Source organism: Euprymna scolopes, chromosome 9 (genome assembly GCF_053919585.1).
Source record: "Euprymna scolopes isolate OS-2025 chromosome 9, ASM5391958v1, whole genome shotgun sequence".
NCBI lineage: Eukaryota > Metazoa > Mollusca > Cephalopoda > Sepiida > Sepiolidae > Euprymna > Euprymna scolopes.
In genome coordinates this window covers 150,765,443-150,788,862 of record NC_136490.1, presented here as the reverse complement: position 1 = coordinate 150,788,862, position 23,420 = coordinate 150,765,443, and the positions used below count along the sequence as shown (strand labels likewise).

At 37.3% G+C, this 23,420-nt stretch overlaps 1 protein-coding gene across 3 annotated transcripts in view; it reads right to left on the bottom strand.

The window, feature by feature from the left end:
- Nucleotides 1-23,125, bottom strand: part of LOC145284912 (ragulator complex protein LAMTOR2-like) — a 38,738-nt gene extending 15,613 nt beyond the window's left edge. Inside the window, exons 1-2 of one of the 3 annotated variants that reach the window (XM_080133993.1) lie at nt 23,066-23,125; nt 42-121 (exon numbers count right to left, since the gene is read on the bottom strand). In XM_080133993.1, coding sequence (XP_079990119.1) covers nt 42-121; nt 23,066-23,110 — 125 coding nt within the window. In that variant the 5' untranslated portion in view covers nt 23,111-23,125. Of the gene's footprint in view, nt 1-41; nt 122-939; nt 1,077-20,831; nt 20,958-23,065 lie in introns of those variants that run through there. The other 2 variants (XM_080133992.1, XM_080133994.1) reach the window with 2 other exon arrangements.
- Nucleotides 23,126-23,420: the final 295 nt, after the last annotated feature.

Sequence of the window (23,420 nt, the reverse complement as noted above, 5' to 3'; positions counted from 1 at the left end):
ACAAATTTATTGGAAATTTTAAAAAAAAGAAAATTTCTTACAATGTGCTTTGAACTCCGGATGTATTCACTTGACTAAGAACTTCGGTCAGGACTTTCGGCTTTAACATCTCGGCAGATTTCTAGAAACAAAACAAACAGGGCCTTCACTTCCGGTTTCGGAACTTCCGGTTATTCGTACGACTCTTCGTTAAATTATTCTGCTATTTTTTAATCTATTCGTGTTTGTTAGAATAAGGGTTTGCGAACATTTTTTCTATTAAATTTATAGTAATCCTGTGTGTTCTCTTATTCTGGTTAAGGCTCACGCTATGAACGGTGTCACATGAGAAAAGATGTCAACGTTAATCATCACGTGCTTCTTTTTTTGTTTACTCATTCTTTAATAACTTGTTATTTCAAAAGAATATATATTAAAAAGAAAAAACTTTTTATTCAAAGTTTGAACTTTAATCGCCGTCGCCTTTTGTTGTAAAGATTAACACACACACACACACACACACACACACACACACACACACACACACACATATATATATATATATATATATATATATATATATATATATATATATATATACTAACAAAAGCACCCGTCGTTGACTGGGTTCAAAAACAGTCTACAGAAAATGGACTCTGATTTATGAAAGTATGATAGGTTATGAAAAGGAAGGCTTGTAAATTTGGGTTGAATTTGGGGGTATCAAAACCAAAGCAGAATATGATGAAAGTAAAAATAAAATAGATAAATCCCATAATTTATTATGCCATACCTGTTCACACTGAAACACTTATCACAATATTCTATGGATCTATATTAAAAAACCTTGTTAAACTTTGTGACATTTCATTCTATGGAGGTCAGGTGCGAACGAACACTCCATAATTTTATTATACCATATTTCTTCAAACTGAAACATAATTATCAAAGTATACTTACGCAGATAGATATGAAAAGTCTTTATTAAAGTTTGTGCCTATTTCCATTCTATGGAGGCCAGGCGCGAACGCTGACCCCACAATTTTATTATACCATCCCTATTTAAGTTAAAACATACTTATCAAAGTATACTTATCTATATCAAAAACACTTGTAAAAGATTTTTTTAATTTTTAAAATTTAAATTTTTTATTTCCATACTTTGTGGACCAGGCGCGAACGCGGCCTCCACAATTTTAATGAACCACCGTTCTGCCAGATCAAACATACCCATTCCTGTGTCTCGATACATCTTCTATCATTATATGTAATCAGTTTTTTTAAAATAGTCAACCATATAGGAACCTATTCGTGACCAGACACACACACACACACACACAGACATTCAGCTTTATATTATATATATATATATGGTACTTCTACAGTTTATTGCCGAGAATTGAGACGCCATTTTTTCGGGCATTTGTCATTAGAATCAGAGGGAGAAATCAGTATTTTAAACTATGATCGAAGTAGGAAATAAATAACAAAAAAAATTAAACTAGATATTAATTACTTCCGGAAAGAACTATGAAAAAGAAAGTGAAAGAAAACATAGATCCGTAATTGTTTAATTGGAAATGTTTCGATTTAATTAATGAAAACTTTCATGAAACGTATATATATTATTTTATTATTAAACACAGAAAATGAAAATGACATATTCATAATTGTTTAAACTGGGCGAGCACCATTTGAAAACCAAAACATTTATTGCATAACAATCTATCAAAATATAATTGTAAAGACATTTATTGAAAAGTCTGTGTAAGAAAATTTTAATAAAACAATTTTGTAATTTTTTGTTATTTATTTCCTACTTCGGTCATAGTTTGAGATACTGATTTCTCTTTTGATTTTAACAACAGGTGCCCGAAAAAGATGGTGTCTCCATTTTCGGCGATAAACTGTAGAAGTACCATATATATATATATATATATATATATATATATATATATAGAGAGAGAGAGAGAGAGAGAGAGTGGCCTGGCAAGCCACAGTGTCGACAATCGAAACAGCAAAATTGAAGCTGGCCTGAAGGACACTATATATATAAATTATAACTATAGAATGGATTATATAATCTTCAAAAAGCTTTAGTTTCGTAGCATAAAAACTAAATATATGAGCATTTCAATATTCAATTTGGCTGCCAATATAGATATATCCATATATTATATTTCTCCAAAACCTCTGGCCTTGATGGAGGAGGGACTAAAACTCTCTGTTATGGTTTCAAATGATTTGAAATAACAGCAAGGGGAAACTTGATTTCAAATATTTCTCATATGTTATATCTCTCCCTATTGGAAATAGGGTATAAGTATAAATATTTTCAGTATCAAATAATAATACACTGTGAAATTTACTTATATAAGAGTGGAATATTTGTCATATGTTATATCTCCCCTTTTTAGTTTTCATACATAAAGTAAATTTCACAGTGTATAAGGATTATTTGATACTGGAGATATTCATAATCGTACCCTATTTCCAAAAGAGGGAAGATATAACATATGAGAAATATTTGGAATCAAGTCTCCCTCTGCTATTATTTCAGATCATTTGAAACCATAGCAAATATTTTGCTCTTGTTTATCGAGCACTATCTAGCAACCTCGTTTTCATTAGTTCCTACTTTTGAATATCTCAAACCAGGATTTATATATATATTTATATATATGTGTGTGTGTGAGTGTGTGTATGCTTGTCAGGTCATATATATATATATATATATATATATATATATATATATATATATATATATATATATATATACACACTAGCGGAACCTGTGTAAATTCCACAGGGGACTCATTCCTATGTAATATATTGATGTTGACATTCTGTAGATGTTCAGTGTAAATGGAGACACTCTGATATTATTGTAGCTTTTTTGTTAAAACTGCAAAAGTATTTATCTAAGCTAGCACGAATGCCCGGCAATGCCCGGTCGTAAAGTATGCTTAAATATGATATTTTAATTCTTGCAGATTTTGTATATATTATTATAAAGTTAATGTTCTATCGATTTTTATATATTATAAAGTTACGATTTCAAAAATAAAATAAAGTTCTTTGTTAACTATTCTGTAATTTTACCTGATAATTCAATAAATAAATGAATTAATAAATTAGGGAAACCAGCAACTCCCCATTGGAAGTTATATTATGGATGGAGTTTTATATCAGGAACAAAATCTGACTGGACACCGTTTGCTGCTGACGTGAGTTGGGAATTCTTCTGGTTTGCCCGATTTACAACATAGTTTAATTCTTATTTCAATCTCAGAAATGATTATTTAGGTTTTTGGCATTATAACCAAATAACATATTTTTACTTGTCAGGTTTTTCTTTACAGAATAATAGGTACTTGTACAGTTTAATCAAGACATGAACAAATGAAAATATTGAAAAGGTCATATTGTATGTTCTCGTTATGGAAAAAAAAAATTTCATTAAAAAAATCAGTAAATTTGATGAAGTAGATTTTTTTTTACAGAGGCAAATCAAACTTTAATGAGATCGATCCTGTCGCAGACATCTTGTTTTTCACAATATGAGGAGGGGGGCGCCAGGGGAAATAACTCCAATCACCATTTAAAATTTCTCAAAATTTGGTGAAATTATTTTTAAATATGAGCAGAAAAAATACCTAGATAAATATTTTATTTTTTTCACTTATTTTACAGTTTCTATGTCCTTTTTTTAATAACGTTTTCATTTTGTTAATCACTTTTCTGTTTAATGGCCCTTTCCTCTCGTCCCCGGAAATAGGGAAATAAATGGCTACGATACGATCGATCTCATAAAAATTTGATTTTTCTCTGTAAAAAAACAAAAAAAAACTACTATATCAAATTAATCAATTATCAAATTTTACTTTAAGGCCCGTATTTTTTTTGTAGATTTTGGTGTGCTAAAAACGAATCTGAAAACCGTTTCCGTCGCAAAAAAAAGAGAGGGAGCATTTTTTATGTGTTTATTGGCTAAAAAGTTTTTTTGATTTCTTTTGTATGGTATTAACCCCTGAACTCTGGGACTATTTTCCATTTCACAGCCTATCCTTCGTTTATGCTACGCGTGAACATAAACGAAGGCTGTCAAATGTGCACTCGCATACCAAACTGCCTTGTCACTGTGTAATATTGTAAAAATTAAAATTAGACAAAAAACAAGTAGTTTTCCAAATATTAAACCATGTAATTCTATGTTATCACGGGTGGGCATTTTGTACGCGCAAGCGCGCGCACATGGCCTACGCTCGTGCGTGGTAAATTTGCGACGGAAACGATTACCATATTCTTTTTATGCACACCGAAAACTACAAAAAACTATTTTTTTTCTGTACAAATGTGAGACGAGCCTTAAAGTAAAATAATACCGATTTTTCTTTATTTTTTAATTTCCTCGTGTCTTTATTGAAAGATAAAAACAAAAAAAAAAAAACGAAACCTTTTAGCCAATAAACACTAAAATGCCCCCCTCTTTCAGGTGGCCAGAAAGTGGGTACTCACTTTAAGTTAAATTTACATGGAAAAGTGATCACCTACTTTTCGAAAAAGTAATGTCTTCATATCATGAAAACTATGTTTTTGCGACAGAAACGGTTTTCAGATTCGTTTTTAGCACACCGAAATCTACAAAAAAATAATTCGTTATATACGAGCGTGAGAAGGGAAGGGCCTTAATTTAAAATTTTACCAAATTAAGTGATTTTTTTTTAATGAAAACTTATTCCATAACAAGTACGTACAATATAACTTTTTTCAACATTTTTATTTTTAATGTCTTTATTAAACTATACAAGAACCGAATAATAATAAGAAAAATTAAAATAAATTAATTATAGTAAAGATCGGTTTAAACGAAAAGCTGATTTAAAATTGGTCATCAACTATGGTGTCGTGCGTGGAAGTCTGAATTTTAAAATGATTTGACTGGAGTTACTTCCCTTTGTTAGAATTATGACTCCATATTTATTTCCCTTGAAATTTTTTTCAAAATTTTATGCCTTCTTTTTGGGAATTTAGATTTTCTAATTTAGTTAGTTCTGGATCCTGTCAACTTATCATAATTAACTTATTCGGTTTTATTTTCCTTTTAAAACGTGATCTGAAACCCATTTCAATCCGTAATGGACAGTGCTAGTCCTCCAGCTTGTACCGTGCATTAAAGTTTGGAAAGAAAATGGGGATACAGATAAAAAGAAAGGCGTTTAGAATGAAAACAGAACGAACTGGAGAGCAGCAAGAACGACAGTTTATTGCAAGAAAATTGTCCCAAATTATCCTATTCAAGTAAGAACTACAATGACGGATCACGAAAGGCTAGCTTGCTCCCTATGATGAACAAAACATTGACCCACCCCCACCCCACTCGAGAGGGCTGCTTCTGTTGATTGCTGCCGTTTAATAAAATAAACCATGTGCCACCTGTAATGGACTATAGAGAACTGCACCTCCATGAGGATGCATGTAGCGCAAACACTGATGTTAGCAAACTGAGGGAATGGTGATGTCGACAATCAAATGAAGCAAAAGCAGTGTCAGAAACCGATCTTAAGAATGCGTGAAAAAAAAAATTGAATAATTCGACCTCCTATCTTTACAAGCTTATAACTACTTGAAAAATGTAATTCAAGCCCTAATTTTTTTTCAATTAAAGGAACAAAGACTAAATTTTAAACTAATAAGAGGTTTAATAGCAAATTATGCAATATTTGTTTTTTTAAATCGGTTTTCTTTAAAAAATATTTGAAGAAAATCAACGAAATTTTACTTACTTCGATTATAAAAAATCGATATAAATTCCAAAAACTCACTTACCTATAAAAAATACTATTGAATGTGTAGTTCCATTCTTCATTGTTCAGAATTTATCCATATTTATATTTTAAATTCCATTTATTTTTTAAATGACTATTTGAAAAAAGCGCCATTACGCAAGCATTTTCACGTTATTATTGAAAAACCGGAAGTTCTGTTTTTTTCTTGTTTAGAACTATGGATGGACAGAAGGCAGTAAAAACCACACATTCGCGTTAGCCGTCTAGTATTGTGCGTGAAGAAATATGTGTTCCCATAGTTTAAAAATAGTCAAATTTTACTTATAAGTTTTTGCCTTAAAAAAAAAACAGTCGAGGATTTTTTATTTCTTTTCTCAAAGAAATACATAAATTTTTGATTTATTATATTTTAATTCTTCTTTATCAAGTTAAATTTTTTTTTAAATATCTAAAAAAAGAAAACATTGAATGAAATAGAAAAAATTGTCGTCAGCGGCCAATACTTACTAAACAATATAAGCAGAACATAGGCTTCCAATTAAAAAAATAAAATCAACATGGTTTTTAAAAAAAAAAGGTTTTACACTTTGGACTTTACAGGTAAATTTCCAAAAAACACTTTTTTTTGTTTTAATTTACAATATATTATTTATTGATCGTTTATCTTCAATTTGTGATATATAAAACTTTGGTGAGTAATTTAATTATTAAAATTTTAATAGACATTTCAAAATGGGAGGGGAGAATTTAAAACAAACGTTTGTCTAAAATATTATATTTGGTTTATTGGAAAGAGGATAAAATTTCACATTGACTCTGAAAATATCGTAAAAATTTAACCAATAGAAAATTTTTTATAGATTTTTAAAGTTTAAAATTTGAAAATAACTCCTAAAATTCAATTGATTTCATTATGTAAATGCATGAAGGCGCGCCAGCACTTTGTAAATACTGTTTTTAAAAAAATAAAAAATAATATTTCTATTATTTTTTAAACAACTTTAATAGTTTATTTTGGAAGTATATTCCATAAAGAAAATAAACAACCCACTTTTAAAAGAGAAATTACGAGTTTTTTAATATTTTATTCACAGTTTTATGTTAGGGGTGTCAAAAATTCCCCCCAAAATTCTGATACACCTAATGAAGCGATGCCAGGTCTCAGATCTTCTTATCTTCAAGTGCATTGATAAGTCACTTTGGTCCTAAAAGGCCATTGTTTTGTTTTTTTTTTGGGGGGGGGGTTCAAGATAAAAGATACTGTTTAAGGGTGTTTAGATTTGGTCTGAATGTGGTTCTGCAAATAATGGTGTCCTTAAATAATGCAGTACATTGTGAACGCAGTCTTATCACAAAACAATCACATCAAAAAGGCTGCCTTGACTTACATTGATAACGTGTATGTGGATAGAAAGTGTTGCCTCTGCAATAAATGTTGTTGAACATTTGTCACACTTTGGATTGGCTAGCAGAACTTCAGAGTGACTGAAGGATGGAACCAGGTTATTTGGCTTGACTGTTTTGGAAATGTGGTAATGTGTTGCCCAGCATCCTAAACACTATCACCAGTAGAAAGGTGCTCTCTCTCTATGTAAAGCTGGTTGGGCATCTCTCCCCATTTTATTTTTTTTCTCATCATTTTGTTCTAGCTGGGGATAGGGCATCCTACTGTGTGCCATACATTCACCCTCTATCTTATATATCCCAACCAAGAGATCTTTTTAAGATTCTAACTGTCCCTTTGTTTGTATTCCTTTTGCACTTAGTATATTTGCTGGGTAGTTTTTGAAATTCGTTTTAATAAGTCTGATTGCTCTGAAAATGAATTTCCACAAAACTTACAAGAATTTTATTTTTATTTTACTTTGTTTAGTTTCCAGAGATCAAGCTTGATTTCATTAGGATTGGAATTTATATCTAATGGATCTTTTAAGAATAGATATTATTTATTTTATGGCTGCTATCCGTATTTCAATGAAGCTTGGTCTTCTAACAAACAGACAGAAATTTATAGAAGCTAGAAGTAATTGTAAGAGAGAAATAGTGACAGCTAAGATAGAATATACTGAAACCACTAGAAAACGTATCGAAGCACAGAAACAACGGTGTAGTAAATAATAGGCAGTCAACGATTCCCCCACTATCAAACAATCAGGAGGTTGTTTGCATGGCAACCGAGAAGGCTAACCTGCTTGCCAGTCGGTTTGCCTCCAACTCCACATTGGACTCAACAAACCACTCCCTCCCTGACTTTCCTTTGTGGACAGACACCACACTAGATGATCTGGAAATCACCCCTTCTCAGGTGCATGGTATCATAAAAAACGTAAACACCTCAGTTGCTTTCGTGACTGCTGGAAAACTGCGTTTGTGGTACCAGTTTTCAAGAATTCTGGCAAGAGAACTGACCCATTAAATTATCACCCCATTAGCCTTCTCCCGCTTTTTGCCAAAATATTTGAGTCCATAATTAATCAAGCTCTAGTCCATCACCTTATAGCTGCTAGACTTCTGACCGACCAACAATACAGATTTAGACAAGCCCGTTTCACAGCAGATATCCTAACTGTAATCTCTGAACATATATACCATTCACTGGACAAAATAGGGGAGGATAGAACGGTAGCCTTAGATATATCTAAGGCTTTTGACAGTGTATGGCACGATTGTCTTCTAAGGAAAATTAGATCATATGGTATTACTGGAAGAATACATGACATAATTAAATCCTTCTTAAGTAAGAGAAGAATCCAGGTTGTCCTCGACACATCATAACAATATGATATAAATGCAGAAATACTTCAAGGGTCTATCCTTGGACTTTTATTATTCCTAAAAGTCATAAATAATCTCCCTGATAAAATTGTCTCTGAGATGGGTATATTTGCTGATGACATCATGTTCTATGATAGACATGAGGGGAAAACAAATGAGCACATATCCAAGGCAATGGCAGAAACACTAGAGGATGACCGCCAATCTGTAGTGGAATGGGGACAAAAATGGATGATCACATTCAATGCTTCCAAGACTAAGCTTGTTTCCTTCAATAATAACAAGAAACCTTCTCTACCACCAATAGCAATGGCCAAAAATTCGTTATCTGAAAGTACTTCTTTTAAACTCCTTGGTCTAACATTCACAGGGAACATGAGTTGGAACAGATACATTAAGAGCCTTGCTAAGGCCGCTGCAAAGAAGGTGAGCTCTCTCTACCGTGCTAGAAACCTACTTACGCCTGAAAGTATTCTGTACCTCTATAAGGCCACCATTCACCCATGCAGGGAGTATTGTTGTCACATTTGAGCTGGTGTATCTGCTGCTAGTTTCTCCCTCCTGGATAGGGTCCAAAAGAGAGTCGTCAACCTGATAGGTCCTTACCTGTCATCTAAGCTTCAGCCCCTGTTCCATTGACGAAATGTTGTATCCTTCTGCCTATTCTACAAGTATTTTAATGGTGAATGCTCTGACGAACTACTAGCACTTGACCCCCTTGACGTAAATATCTCCGACAAATCTGACAAGCAACTGAGTCCCATCCCTACACAATAGAGATCCCTAGGCGTAAGAAAGACTTCTACTTCAATAGTTTCTTCCTCAGAACTGCTAGACTTTGGAACTCTCTTCCGGGATTCTGCTTCCCCAACTGTACTGACATGCAAAAGTTTAAGTGCAATGTGAACAGACATCTTGCTGCTCAACTCCCTTTATAACAGAATGAGTCAGGCCAACCCATACAAAAGTAAATGGTGTGTCAATGACGAAGAGCTTGATGTGTGATGTGTGAATTGTCATGAATTCCTTAGTCACAATCGCCCTGCTTGAATCATAGGGAACCACAATTGAAGATGCATATTGGATACAAGACTAACCTTGCAGAGTTGTATGCTATTCTAAAGAGCATAAATCCTGCTATGGATTGAGAGGCCAAATCTTTACACCAGAAGACTGACGTTTTATGTGTTCACCGATGGCTTGCTAACATGTTGATCAATAAAATTAAAGTGAGCAGTAAGGCTTCTAGTGAAATACTAATCAGAAGATGGTTGCAAACCTTATCAGAACAAGTCAAAAAGTAAAGGCTGGTGGTTGACATTGTGTTTTTATTTATTTTTGTTTGTTTTTGTCTTTTTTTTTACTCATGTTCACCCCTAACAAGGCATATCGCCACTTGAATGTAAGGAGCTACTATTTGGGATAGGAAAGATTAACAAGATATTGGTTTATGTTACATTTAAACTTCTGCATATCAGTACAGTCAGGGAAGCAGGTGCAGGAAGGAATTCCAAAGAAGAGACTATTTGAGTAGAAAACTTTCTGGTATCTAGGCTAAGAAGTTTGAAATAAGAATTCTCAGGTAGGGTGTTATTTGTCATGGATATCGGTGGTTGGAGAGGCGTCTTGTAATTGTTAAAGGAGAGCAGTTTAGTTTTACTAGCATTAAATGTTACCATCCATTTGTCGCCCCATTCCACTATCGTCTGGAGATCATTTTCTAATGATTCCGCTATTGTCTTAGATTTATGTACATCCATTCTTCCCTCGTGCATGTTATAGAGCATTGTATCATCAGCAAATATACCCATCTTGTACTCAGTATTAACAAGGAGGTCGTTAATGAATATCAGGAATGATAATGGTCCAAGGATCAACCCCTGAGGCAGTCCCGCATTAATGTTATGCTGCTTGGATGTACGTCCATCAATAACAACCTGGAGTTGTTTGTTGGCTCTAAGGTGGAGTTAGAAGCAAATTGCTGGGCAAGCAGTTCCGCCTTCCAGGTTGCCATTCATGAGATCTTCTGGTTGTTCGATAGTGGGGGAATTATTGCCCTTTATTCACTACACTATTACAAATTGTGAGTTCCTATCTTTTGCAATTCTATGCATTCCCTGATCATTTCAGCGTGCTTTCTTTCGGCTGTTGCTATTTCTCTCTTACAATGATTTGCAGCATCTAGAAATTTTTGCCTATTTGTATTTGACTTATGACTACGAATCGGCGAATGCATGCAGTCTTTGTGCAATGGAAGCTGCATAATCTGTAATGAAACATTGGAGTGAGTGGGACTTGCTATAATATTTCCATGTGCTTCAATAACCACTTTGCACCATTCATTTGTCTAATTGGCACACTGTTCAGCAAGAAGAGAGAAGATATCAGTCCATGGGGAATGTCTGATGTGTTCTCTGATGGCTTCCCAGTCAGCCCTTTTGTAGTACCTTGTCGTTTTGAGTAATGGCTTCTCACCTTAGGGTTGAAATTTAAGTATGATGTCCACTGATACCACCAGGTGGTCTGCATTTCCAAGTGGACTGTGGGCATTAATCACACACTCCTCAGGTGAGGAATAAGTCTAGAAGTGAAGCCTGCTAGTGTTCACGATCTGGGAGGCAGGTTGCAAACATAACTCTCTATGTAAAGGAATGGACTATAGAGAAGCTATCAGGACAACGTCCAGCTGCATCTGTGCAACCTGAGACATCAAGCCAATTTTTATGGTGGACATTAAAGTCACCAAACACATGTATTTGGGTGTTACTATCTAAGGAGAGTGCTGCATCTATACTATCAGAAACATGATCAATTAGGGTACAGTCCTGACTTGATGGAGAACGAAAGAGAAAATATACGTAACTAACACTGTGGTGAAAGACTAGTTGAAAGTACATAAAAGCCTGGTCATCTGATTGAAGACTTTGCTCTCTAGTTAAGGGGAGGGTGTTACGAATTTAGACTCCAAAACTGTGCATATATCTATCCGAGTCCTTACAGCAGTGAGGCAGGTATCCTGTCATGTTAAAGTAGTTAGAGAGGCTTGAAGAGTGCAGGTTTATTTTACTTAATGCTAAAATATCTGGGAAGTTTGTTAAGAGGAAGACTATATCATCTGGATTACTTCTAAACCTATGGATATTTGTGAATGCAAGCCTAAAGGGCAGAGGCAAATTGGTTTTGTTTGGGTGGTTGTCTAGTTTGATCGTGATATTTGTTTGGTTTGCCATTTTATTACATTTTTGTTTAATTTTAGATTGGGGAAGAGTATTGAGCAAAGTACCAGTTTTGATGCCAATTATATACACACATCATCATATCAATTATATACACACAATGGTCCATTTAGCTGACTCCTGTCCAGAAAGATGTGGCTTTGTGAAAGCCCACCAGAGATGGCAGCAGGGTCCCTTTCCATGCACGACGTGGCACTACAACTATCCCGATATTATAAAACTGATGATAAAACAGCTGCTCTAAGTGCTACCAAAAAGTTAGGGCTTCTGTACTGCCAGTCAGAAACAGCAGCCAAACAAACTGCCAAATAGGTACCCTCAACCTAATACACAAAGAAGGAGTGTGAAAGCTGGCGATAGGCAAAGCCTATCTATTTCTTAAGTAATTTAGGTTTGCAAACCGGAGAATTTGTTCAAGTCACCAGCTTTAGGAAAGTTGTTGACCATGACCTAGGAGGCCTCCCTTCTCTAGTTTTAATATCAGAGTTTTCCTTCTCCTAGATGGATGACCTGACAAGTTCATTACACCAAGAGGGGGTAACCATGCACATAGTTTCTTCACAAGGTATTTCTGTGCCCCTGGATGAATGAAAATATTGAGTATCTTACTTTAAAGTTTTGCTCTATTCTAAATAAGTGTAAGGTTAGAAAAAGATTCCCCTCTGACATTAATAAATCGTGTATCTATTAAGTATTGTGAGAGAACAAACTGTTTTAGTAATTAATTTGTTTTAAAGTAAGTGAATAGGATATTAATAATAAGTACAAGAAAATACACAAAAGAAAATACACAAAAAAGAAACAAAAAAAATGGTGGGATTAGATTTATAATATAGAGGTTACACAACATGGATAGATAGATGCACTTAACTTGGTGTCCTTCGAACATCCCTTGTTATAAGTCAGCTCAAGTGAAAATAAGTTGATAAAATCACTAGAGTCGTGCTAGAGGCAATAAGTAAATAAGCAGAGGCTATGCCACGTATGTACCACTGCCAATAACAGCATGGAACGAAGCCAAATATGACAAATGCCTTTGAATAGCACCGAAATGAACAATCTACTTCATCAGGAGGATCACCACTGGTACAGCATAGAAAGCTGTAAAATCTGCAATTGCATCCTGTCACAAATGTCTGTCTATCGATCCTACACTGATATGATGGCAACATAGGTTGCTTGAATTATCAAGTGTATAGCAAAGGTTCTTCCCAAAGGGAGTGCAACCTTGGCGTTGATTGAGAAGCTTGCATGTCTCAGTGACCTCAAGAGCTAAGCTGGCAGGAGATTCATTTCCTGGTAGGGCCAACCATGCCAGAAAGGGCAACGGGTAGAGGCCAGACTAAGAGCACTCCACCTACCTTCTGGGAAGGTTGGGCGTGGGGCCAGCACCCTCACCCTGAAAAAAGAACATCTTGCTACAAAAGCATCTACAAAAACCTGAGAGGCTCCAGTTCTGGGAGAGAAAGGTTCTGCACCTGCAGAAAGTATGACGTGCTGGGGTCAAAGCACTTCAGCGCCAAAAATCTTTTTAAAAGAGTCCGACTAAAGAACACCTGGAGAAGAGACCTAGAGGCGGATGCCAAGCAGACCGGCTACTCCTGGGGGTGGGGGGGCAGCTGGAGTGAATCACCAGGACCATGGATGCTGGTGGGCTGTTGATACACGTGCACACTCTACTAACGAAGATGACAAATAAAGTTGCCTTTGAATATAGAATGAAACTCCATTTCATTGTCTCTTATTCTATATTTGGCACAAGAGAAACGGGTTAGTAGGTGGAAGTGTTCTTGTGTAAAGATAGACTTAATAGCCAGCTTGTTGAGGAGAGAACAGCTCAGTGCACACATGCCTGCAGCCAGCAGTCGTCAGGACGAAGGAGGCCGGTTAAAGGAGAAAGAAAGAGCAAAGTCTTCAGTGTATTTACGTGCTGTTGTGTGTGAAAGAAAGTGTAGTACTTACCAACAAAACAAACGCCCACGTGTTTATGCCTTGTGTAGGCATGCGCGACAACAAAACTTGGGTTTTTATAAGCGGAAGTCTCGAGGTTGTCAGGAATCTACAGGCGCATGCGCAAGAGGAGGGATTGAGATAGTGGTATAAAAGGCAGGTCGAGTGAGAAGGTTGTTGTTATTGTTGTCATAGGACGTTACAGTGACGTGTGCGTTAGCAGTTGATTAAGAAGTTTTTTTTGTCAAGTCGTGCACCTCTGTGAAGGTGAAGGTCATAAGCTATTTCGGCTATTTCGTTTTGTCTCTTTTCCTGGACAACTATGGCTGGGGCAAAGTTTGATTTAAAACTGATACCTGAATTCGATGAATCCACTTCTGTTGTCGACTGGGTCAAAATGGTTGAGCTGACCTGCAACCTCTGTGAAGTAAAGGGGGTGCATACCGTGATTCCCTTGAGATTGGCTGGAGGTGCCCTAAGTGTATATCAGCAACTTAGTGCCATGGAGAAGGCTGATGTTACCTGTATAAAAAATGCTTTATACAAGGCATTTGCCATGGATTCCTGCACGGCCTACGAAACATTTGTCTCTAGGAAGCTCATGCCAGGAGAAACCATGGACGTCTTCTTCACGGAGCTGAAGAAACTTGCAGTTCTATTTGGCAATGGAGTGTCAGAGCAAACACTGGCGTATGCGTTTGTGGCCGGCCTTCCCACCCATGTTAAGCAACTGTTGAGGGCTTCCACCAGCGTATCTGTAACGCCCATGGAACATTTGTTAGAACGCGCTCGAGCCATTATCAGAGATGAGGAGGACCTGAGGGAACCAGTTGTAATGATGGCGCAGGCAGCCAAGACTAATGCTGAAAAGAGTCCCAGTTTGTGACCCACGACCAATGGGAGATGTTTCTGCCGTGGAGAGCGAGGCCATTTCGCAAGAAGTTGTACTAACAAGGGGCGGGGGCGCCCGTGCTGTTTCCAATGTGGTAGTTATGGACATTTATCCCAAAATTGTGCGGGAAATGCATCAGGGGGCAGGACGTCAGCGCCGCCCTGTTCCCCGGACAAGATTTAATTGAGGCGCAACCGACAATAAATGTGTACGTGGATCAAGTGCCTTGTTCAGCTCTTCTCGACTCACACACCATCATGAGTGCCAAGTTGTGTCGAAACTGGACAAAGCAGAACATCAAAGTAACCACAATAGGTGGCAATACGCAAGCTTGCTGTGGAGCCGGAACTGTCAAAGTCCACACAGACTCTGGTGTGGCCGCAGACATTAATGTGCTGGTGATGCGAGGGGATTTGCTGGGATTCGATGTACTGTTGGGATATGATGCTATTAAGGCACTGGGGGGAGTGGTTATTGGAAGAGATGGGACTGTGCGATTTTTGGAAACCCCAGTGTCTGCTGCAGTTCACATTGATCGGCCTGATTTTAAGGTGGACTATGACCCTCACCAAAAAGCATGGACTGCATCGTGGAAGTGGACAGAAGTAAGGGCGCCAACCAAACTCAAGAATAGCATTTCAGAGTACTCGATACCCGACAAGGCCCGTAATGAATACGAGAAGGAACTTGAGGCATGAAACCAGGATGGATGGCTGATCCCCTACCCCAACAAGCTGGGACCACCCAAGGGTCTGATTCCCTTAATGGCGGTAGTCCAGCATAACAAATCAAAAGTTCGTCCGGTGCTGGACTATCGTGAACTCAATAGATACATTGAGACGTACACTGCCGATACTGACATGTGCGCCAGCAAGCTGAGAGAATGGCGCCGGAAGGGCTCCAATGTGTCTATAGTAGACTTGCGGAAGGCTTATTTGCAGGTGCGAGTGGATGAGACATTGTGGCCGTTCCAGACAGTGTGGTTCCAGGGTCAGAGATACTGCCTTACTCGACTTGGCTTTGGGCTGAATGTGGCACCGCAAATCATGAAGACCATCGTAAATGCAGTGTTGTCCCAGGAAAAGGGCACTGAGGACGCAACATCGGCCTATATTGACGATGTGTACGTCAATGAAGATGTACAATATGCATCGCACGTCAGAGAAAAGTTAGCTCAATTCGGGTTGGAGTGCAAGGATCCCGAATGTCTGAGGGATGGAGCACGGGTATTAGGATTGGATGTTTGCGGGAAAGACGGTACCTTACGATGGAGGCGTGTCAGTGAGATTCCAAACATCCCTGATGTTATTACGCGCGGACTATTTTTTTCCTTGTGTGGGAAACTTATTGGTCACTTACCAGCATGTGGCTGGCTCCGAGCAGCTGTGAGCGTCGTCAAACGCAGGGCAAGTTTAGTAACTACAGGTTGGGATGATGTATCTGATGATGCTCTTCTAACTCTGATGATGACAGAAACCCTAGAGAGAGTTAACAAGGAGGAACCTGCCCGTGTAGAATGGTGTGTCGATGGGGACACTGTGAATGTGTAGGTTGACGCCAGTTCTTTGGCATTGGGAGTGTTATTGGAGCAACGTGGAAATGTAATTGAAGACGCGTGCTGGCTGCGACCCGTGAATGATGCTCAACACATCAACCTGGCGGAACTGGATGCTGTTGTGAAGGGTTTAAATCTGGCACTGCAATGGCAGTCAAAGAAGTTACACTTGTACACGGATTCTCTCTGCGTCTACCACTGGGTGTCCGACACTCTTTCGGGATGAACGAGAGTCCGCACTAAGGCAGCCAGTGAGATGTTAATCCGGCGGAGGCTAAACACCCTGAAGAGTCTGGTATTAGAGTATGACCTGTCGGTGAGTGTAACGCTCGTGGCATCACTCTGTAATCATGTAGACCAACTAACCCGTGTGCCTCACAAATGGTATGAAGCTGTGAAGACAGGCATGGAGTTCGCTACTCGATCTTGCGCAGTTGGCGCGATTAGCTCATGCCAAATACAAAGAATTCATGTGCAGAGTGGACATCCAGGTATCAAAAGAACTCTGTATTTTGCGAGGCGTGTGGACACGGCAGTGACAAGGGCGGATGTCAGGCAGATCATCAAGCACTGTGAGGCATGCCAGTCTATCGATCCTGCACCTGAGCAATGGCAGAAGGGGCGATTGGAGGTTGAGCATGTGTGGCAACGATTAGCAATGGATATTACCCATTACAGTGGTAAGCCCTTTCTAACCCTTATCGACTGTGGACCCACTCGTATTGCAGTGTGGTGGCAAATGACCAGGCAGAACTCAGCGAATGTTGTCCGCCAACTGTCATCTATCTTTTCTGAGCGAGATGCGCTGGAAGAGATATTGACGGACAACGATGCTGCTTTTTGTAGCCACCAAGTTCGGCAGTTGTTGAATGAGTGGGGTATCCGACTATGACTGCGATGTGCTCATGTGCCATCAGGGAATGGCATTGCTGAGAGGAGCCATCGCAGCATCAAGAGAATTGCTGCCAGAAAGCAATGCACCATTACGGAGGCCACGTATTGGTATAACATCACACCAAAGGATGGGAAGACACTAACAACAGCACCGGCCAATGCCATGCACAAATACCGTGTTAGGATAAAGGGCATTGACACTGTCCAGCCAATCGATGAGGAGAGTCATGACAAATACAAGGTAGGGGATCCAGTTTGGGTTAGACTGCACGCCTGTGGAACTCTGTTCCGTCTGCCTGCTTCCCACCAGACTACAACTTGGATGTCTTCAAGTCCAACGTTAACAAATTCCTAATGAACCGCCCCCTTAAGTAAACACTTCATCAAATCTCCACACTAACGTAATGTACTTGCAATAACCCTTATCCCTGAGTGGCTTCCGGGCCTTGATAAGTGGTGATCACTGTGTAAAAAAAAAAAAAAAAAAAAAAAAAAGACCCCCTGGAAACCGGTGCACCACCAAGTTCAAGCGAGGACGAATATCTGGAGTGGTCAGCCAGCAGTCGGTCCTTGTTGATGGAACCCCACGCCATGTGCGTGATCTTCGCCCAGCTAGTGAAGTACATCCCACAACTACAGAGAACGATGAATCATCAGATGATGAGCTGCTGATGAGTGAGGTCACCGAGCAAGAGAGTGGTAGTTGTAGTTCGTCTGATCAGGCAGGATCAGAACCAGAACCAGAACCACACCCAGAACCTGAATCCGAAATTGTAAATACTACCCTTCGCAGAAGCCAACGAACTAAGAGACCACCCCCGGAGTGCACTCTATGTGATCATCAGGTCAGGGGGGAGTGTAGTACTTACCAACAAAACAAACGCCCTCGTGTTTGTGCCCTGTATAGGCATGCACGACAACAAAACTTGGGTTTTTATAAGCGGAAGTCTCGAGGTTGTCAGGAATCTACAGGCGCATGCGCAAGAAGAGGGATTGAGATAGTGGTATAAAAGGCAGGTCGAGTGAGAAGGTTGTTGTTGTTGTTGTTGTTGTTGTCATAGGACATTACAGTGACGCGTGCGTTAGCAGGTGATTAAGAGGCTGTTATTTTTTTTTGTGTGTCAAGTCGTGCACCTCGGTGAAGGTGAAGGTTATAGAAAGAGCAAAGTCTTCAGTGTATTTACGTGTTGTTGTGTGTGTCAGTGTATCAACAAGAGCAGTTCTGTAGCATGATAAAAAATGTTCGTTTGGGTATCACATGTGGGAACAAATGGGAGTTAGAAGTTGCCATGTTAGCTTGTTGGAAAGAGGAATAAGAGTTTCAGATTTCGCCTTTTATGTACTCGGTCATGTGATTGAGAGCTGGCTTATGATTGGACAAGCCAGGGAGAAAATGGATTTCAAATATCAAGCCCTGAGAATTAGCTCCTGACTGTGATTGTAGCAAGTTTTAGCTGCTACAAAGTAACCAAAATAAAATAATTAAAAAATTATAGCATTGAATTGTTTGTCGAGAACATATCCTAAATTTTTTTTTTTTTTAAATTTTTTTATTACATTTTCACCCCAAACAAGGCACATTGGCACTTTGGTGTATGGAGCTACTATCAGGGGCAGCAACTGCTGGGGCACTATGTTGGGATTTGGGCAGCGAGATGTCGGTTAACGTTACACTTGAACTTCTGCATGTCAGTACAGTTAGGGAAGCAGGGACCTGGAATGGAATTCCAGAGTCTAGCGGTTCTGGGGAAGAAACTACTGGAGTAGAAAGATCTTTTACATCTAGGGATCTCTACTGTGTGGGGTGGGATTTAGCTGCTTGTCGGATTTGTCGATGGTGTCTATGTCGTGGGGGCACAAGTGTCTGCAGTTCGTCAGAGCATTCACCATTAAAATACTTGCAGAACAGGCAGAGGGATGCAATGTTTCGTCGATGGGACAGAGGTTGAAGCTTAGATGCCAGTTCAGGGCCTATCAGATCTGCGACTCTCTTTTGAACTTTGTCTAGGAGCGAGAGACTAGCAGCAGATGCACCAGCCCAAATATGACACCAATACTCCATACATGGGCGAATAGTGGCCTTATAGAGGTATGGGATACTTTCAGGTGTCAGTAGTTTTCTAGCACGGTAGAGAGAACCTACCTTTTTCGCAGCGGCCCTGGCAATGTTTTCAATATAATTGTTCCAACTCATGTTTCCTGTTAACGTTAGGCCAAGCAGTTTGAAAGATGTACTCTCAGACAGGGAGTCACTGGCCATTGCTATTGGTGGCAGATACGGTTTCTTGTAATTATTGAAGGAAACTAGTTTAGTCCTGGCAGCATTGAATGTGACCATCCATTTATGTCCCCATTCCACTACAGATGGGAGGTCATCCTCTAGTGTTTTTGCCATTTCTTTAGTTATGTGTTCATTTGTTTTCCTGTCATGCCTGTTATAGAGTGTAGTGTCATCAGCATATATACCCATCTCAGAGGCAGTTTTGTCGGGGAGGTCATTAATAAATATTAGGAACAATAGAGGCCCAAGGATAGACCCCTGAGGCACTCCTGCATTTATATCACACTGTTTAGATGTACGACCGTCGAAAACAATCTGGATTTTTCTCTTATCTAAGAAGGATTTAATTATGTTAAGTATTCTACCAGTGATACCGTATGATTTAGTTTTCCTGAGGAGACCCTCATGCCATATCCTGTCAAAAGCCTTAGATATATCTAAAGCTACTGCTCTGCCCTCCCCCACTTTGTCCAGTGAATGGTATATACGTTCAGAGATTACAGTGAGGATGTCTGCTGTGGAACGGGCTTGTCTAAATCCATATTGTTTGTCAGTCAGAAGTTTAGCATCTGTAAGGTGCCGGACTAGAGCATGGTTAATTATGGTCTCAAATATTTTGGCGAAAAGTGGGAGGAGACTAATGGGGCGATAATTTTGGTCCAAAAAAAGCCTACTCTGGATGTGCCAAGTAATCGTGTGGTAGGTGTTTTGGTACTTGTGCAGTTTACAGACCTTGCTAATTTTTAGATGGAATTTTCAAGTTAAATTCAATTTTTACTGTATCCTTTGTTTATTAAATTGTTAGGTGAAAGTACAGAATAGTTAAAAGCAATAAGCTCTCCTTCCTGCCCAATGTTAAGAATGTGTTTCTAAATAATGTTATTATTTCAGCACAGTCCGTATTCTGTATAAGTACCAGTGTTTAAATTAATGAATTAGAACTAAATTACTTTTTAATTGTGAATAGGTCATGTGATCTTGGTTATGGGGGTAGTTGTAGACAGTGTTTATAAATGTCTCATTTCCACTTTTATTTTAAGCATGGAATGAAAGAAAAGGAAAGAAAAACAAAGAAAGAGTTAAAAAGAAAAAGAAAGAAAGAGTTAAAGTAAAACTAAAAGAAAAGAGCAGGAAAGGCGGTAATCCTCCCCTGTCTCCCATCTTATTGTGTTCATTACAATTTCAATTTGCATAGGCAGATATTATTTGTTTGCATGTATGTTACGTTCTTGAGTGTAGGGGTATTAAACATGCAACATAAATAAAAAGAATTAAAAAATTAAAACTCGGAATTTAAAGAAAAATAAAAAGTATTTGTTGTACATAAAAACAGAGAAACAAAAATATTTACAAATGATCCAAGGGAGATAAGCAAGTCCTTAATTCAGTTTAGCTTACGTTGAAAAGAAAATTGAGTTATTGAGAATTAACAACAATATTTCTTTGGTCAGAGAGAAGGTCAGAAAATCTTTATAATTACCAAATGCCCAGTTTTTGTTTGAGGGTGCTTGTAATTAATATTTTTTGTAAGATTCCTTTTGACCAAATTTGGAGCCCAGGAAATACTGGCCCGTATTAATCTAGTCAGCATCTGACAACCTGGAGCGGCGTAAGGACTCAAATGACTCAAACTGACTTACTAACTAGTTGACGCTATCAGCATTCTTTGTATAGTTTTGGCGAATGGAAAGTTCCAGAAATGCTCTAAATGAAACACTCCAACATTCCAGAAGCTCATTTTTAAAATTTCTCTCCAAAACCTCTTAAAAAAGAACATTTTTATATTCTAATTTGAATGTAATGTTTTTAATAGTAATAATTATATATTTTTAAGAAATTGGAATATCTTAATACTTTTATGAGGAAAATATTCTCACATGACAATGTACATACAATATCTTGCATAATGTTGAGTTATGATTAGGCTTGGCACAAGCATGATAATGCCTAGACTTATATAACCATGTAGAGAGAGGACATCTCTATGCAGACTTGTAGATGTCGATGTTTACACATCGATGTACAAAATCAAAATGCGTAAACGCATTTGTGCGCATATCGTCTGTGCATACACTATCCTGAATAAAACAAATAATTACATTTTGGGCCAATCAAAAAACTTTCTGAATTTATTTGAAATGATCTTTTTGGGAGCTACCTAATTTTTTAAAAAGCCAAATTTTTCTTCAATATAAACCACTGGAACTAAGTTGACCTGAGTCTACAAATCAGTGTCGCTGGGCGCTCCTCTGTGGATGCTTCTCTCTGAAACATTTCTCCACTCACACACATACAATCATTAACAAACACACAACCTATTGACTTATTGTCGTCTGCCAATCTTTATAAACTTTATTCATTAAAATATTTGCAATCTTTTTCACTGAACTCTCTTGCTAATACAAAATAAAATGAACATTGACGCTTATAAACAACTTTTAATAAATTATAATTTATTTAATTGAGCAGAAAAGTTTTGAATTTTCCAACACATGTAACTCACGGCTGTTAATTAATTGATTAAAACTTCAATATCTCAGCTAATGAAACTCTGTTGTTTTTACAAGAACTCTAAAAATATTCACAAACATTCTATGTTTTTTCTATTGCTGTAAACTTCCATTTCAAACATATATAAAATATCATGCCCAGATCAAAACACCAAAAATAAAACCCTCTCCAAAATTTCGGAAACCCCAAAGACTCAACTTTGAATTTGTATTCAGAGAGTTGGTGCCAACTCCACAATACCACATTCTGTTTTTAAGAAAAGACATTTTGCATCTCTTTTATGTTCTAGTGTTTCCTTTGAATAAAGTTGATTTGTTGGAAATGTTGGTGTTTTCCATGGAAAATGGTGACCCTTTTCTTATTCAATATTGAATTCTAGTCAGATACGTCCAAACACGGCTAACTCTATCAAATACCTTCTTCATCTTGACATCTTCTTGACCTATCTTTAGTGAGGCAGATTGCTGAAACAATCTTTCACTTGGTGCTTGTATCACTAAGTGAAAAATTCTTATAGAATATTGAGATAACCTGCCCATCTACTTTTAATACACTAAAAATTAGTAACCCTAATTTGATAACATGCAGTCTTCTAAAAATATAAATAAATAAAACAGAAAACACGCCAAACATTTTTTTATATGGTCTCAAATTCTATTCCAACATGTTCAAACAAAATGTCTATGCTAACATACATTTGTTTAATGTAGTTTTCTTGTCCTACTCTGCAGTTTAAAGAGACTAAAACAAAAAATTGAAAAATAGCATTCGCCAAAAAACTGATGTTTCCATAAATCTACAAAAATATTCATACAAATATCAATATTATTATGGATTAATGGAAATACCTCAAAGCTTTGAGTTGAAAATCAGCCTTATAATAGCTACAATTTATTATTAAAATTGATAAAAATCGTAAACAATGATTTTCTATATAAAAAAACTACTTGATCAATTTATGTGATTTTTAGAATATGGCATTTTCATTCCATGACGAGTATGTACATCATAAATACTTTTTCTACAATTTTTTTTTTTTTTTTAAATAGATTGAATTCTAAATAAGCACCCAAAAGACAATCGTCATTAAATATGATTGAAAAAAAAGCAGAGCTAAAATTTAAGTCCAGATCGTTTTCAAACTTTAACCAGCATTTTTTAATAATAATAATAATTAAAAAAAAATCTTTTTAATTAAAATACCTTCAGATTTTCTTCCATTATTAGTACTTCGTCTTGCAGGGACATTTTCTTTAAGTAAATATTTCACACGACTAAGGAAACAAATACAGAAAGATTTAAGTAACAAAAGATTGGAAAGAAACCTTTCTAATCATATGACGATTAAACAAAAACTTGCATACAAGTAAACTTTGGACGATGGAATATATATATATATATATATATATATATATATATATATATATATAATGTATGCATGTGTGTGGTTGGCTTAGAACGATCTAACAGCCAATTAAAACCATTTGATTTGAATTCAGAATAACTAGGTTATCTCAAGCTGTAGTTCGATATAAGTGGTTCGTTTCACATCTTAAAG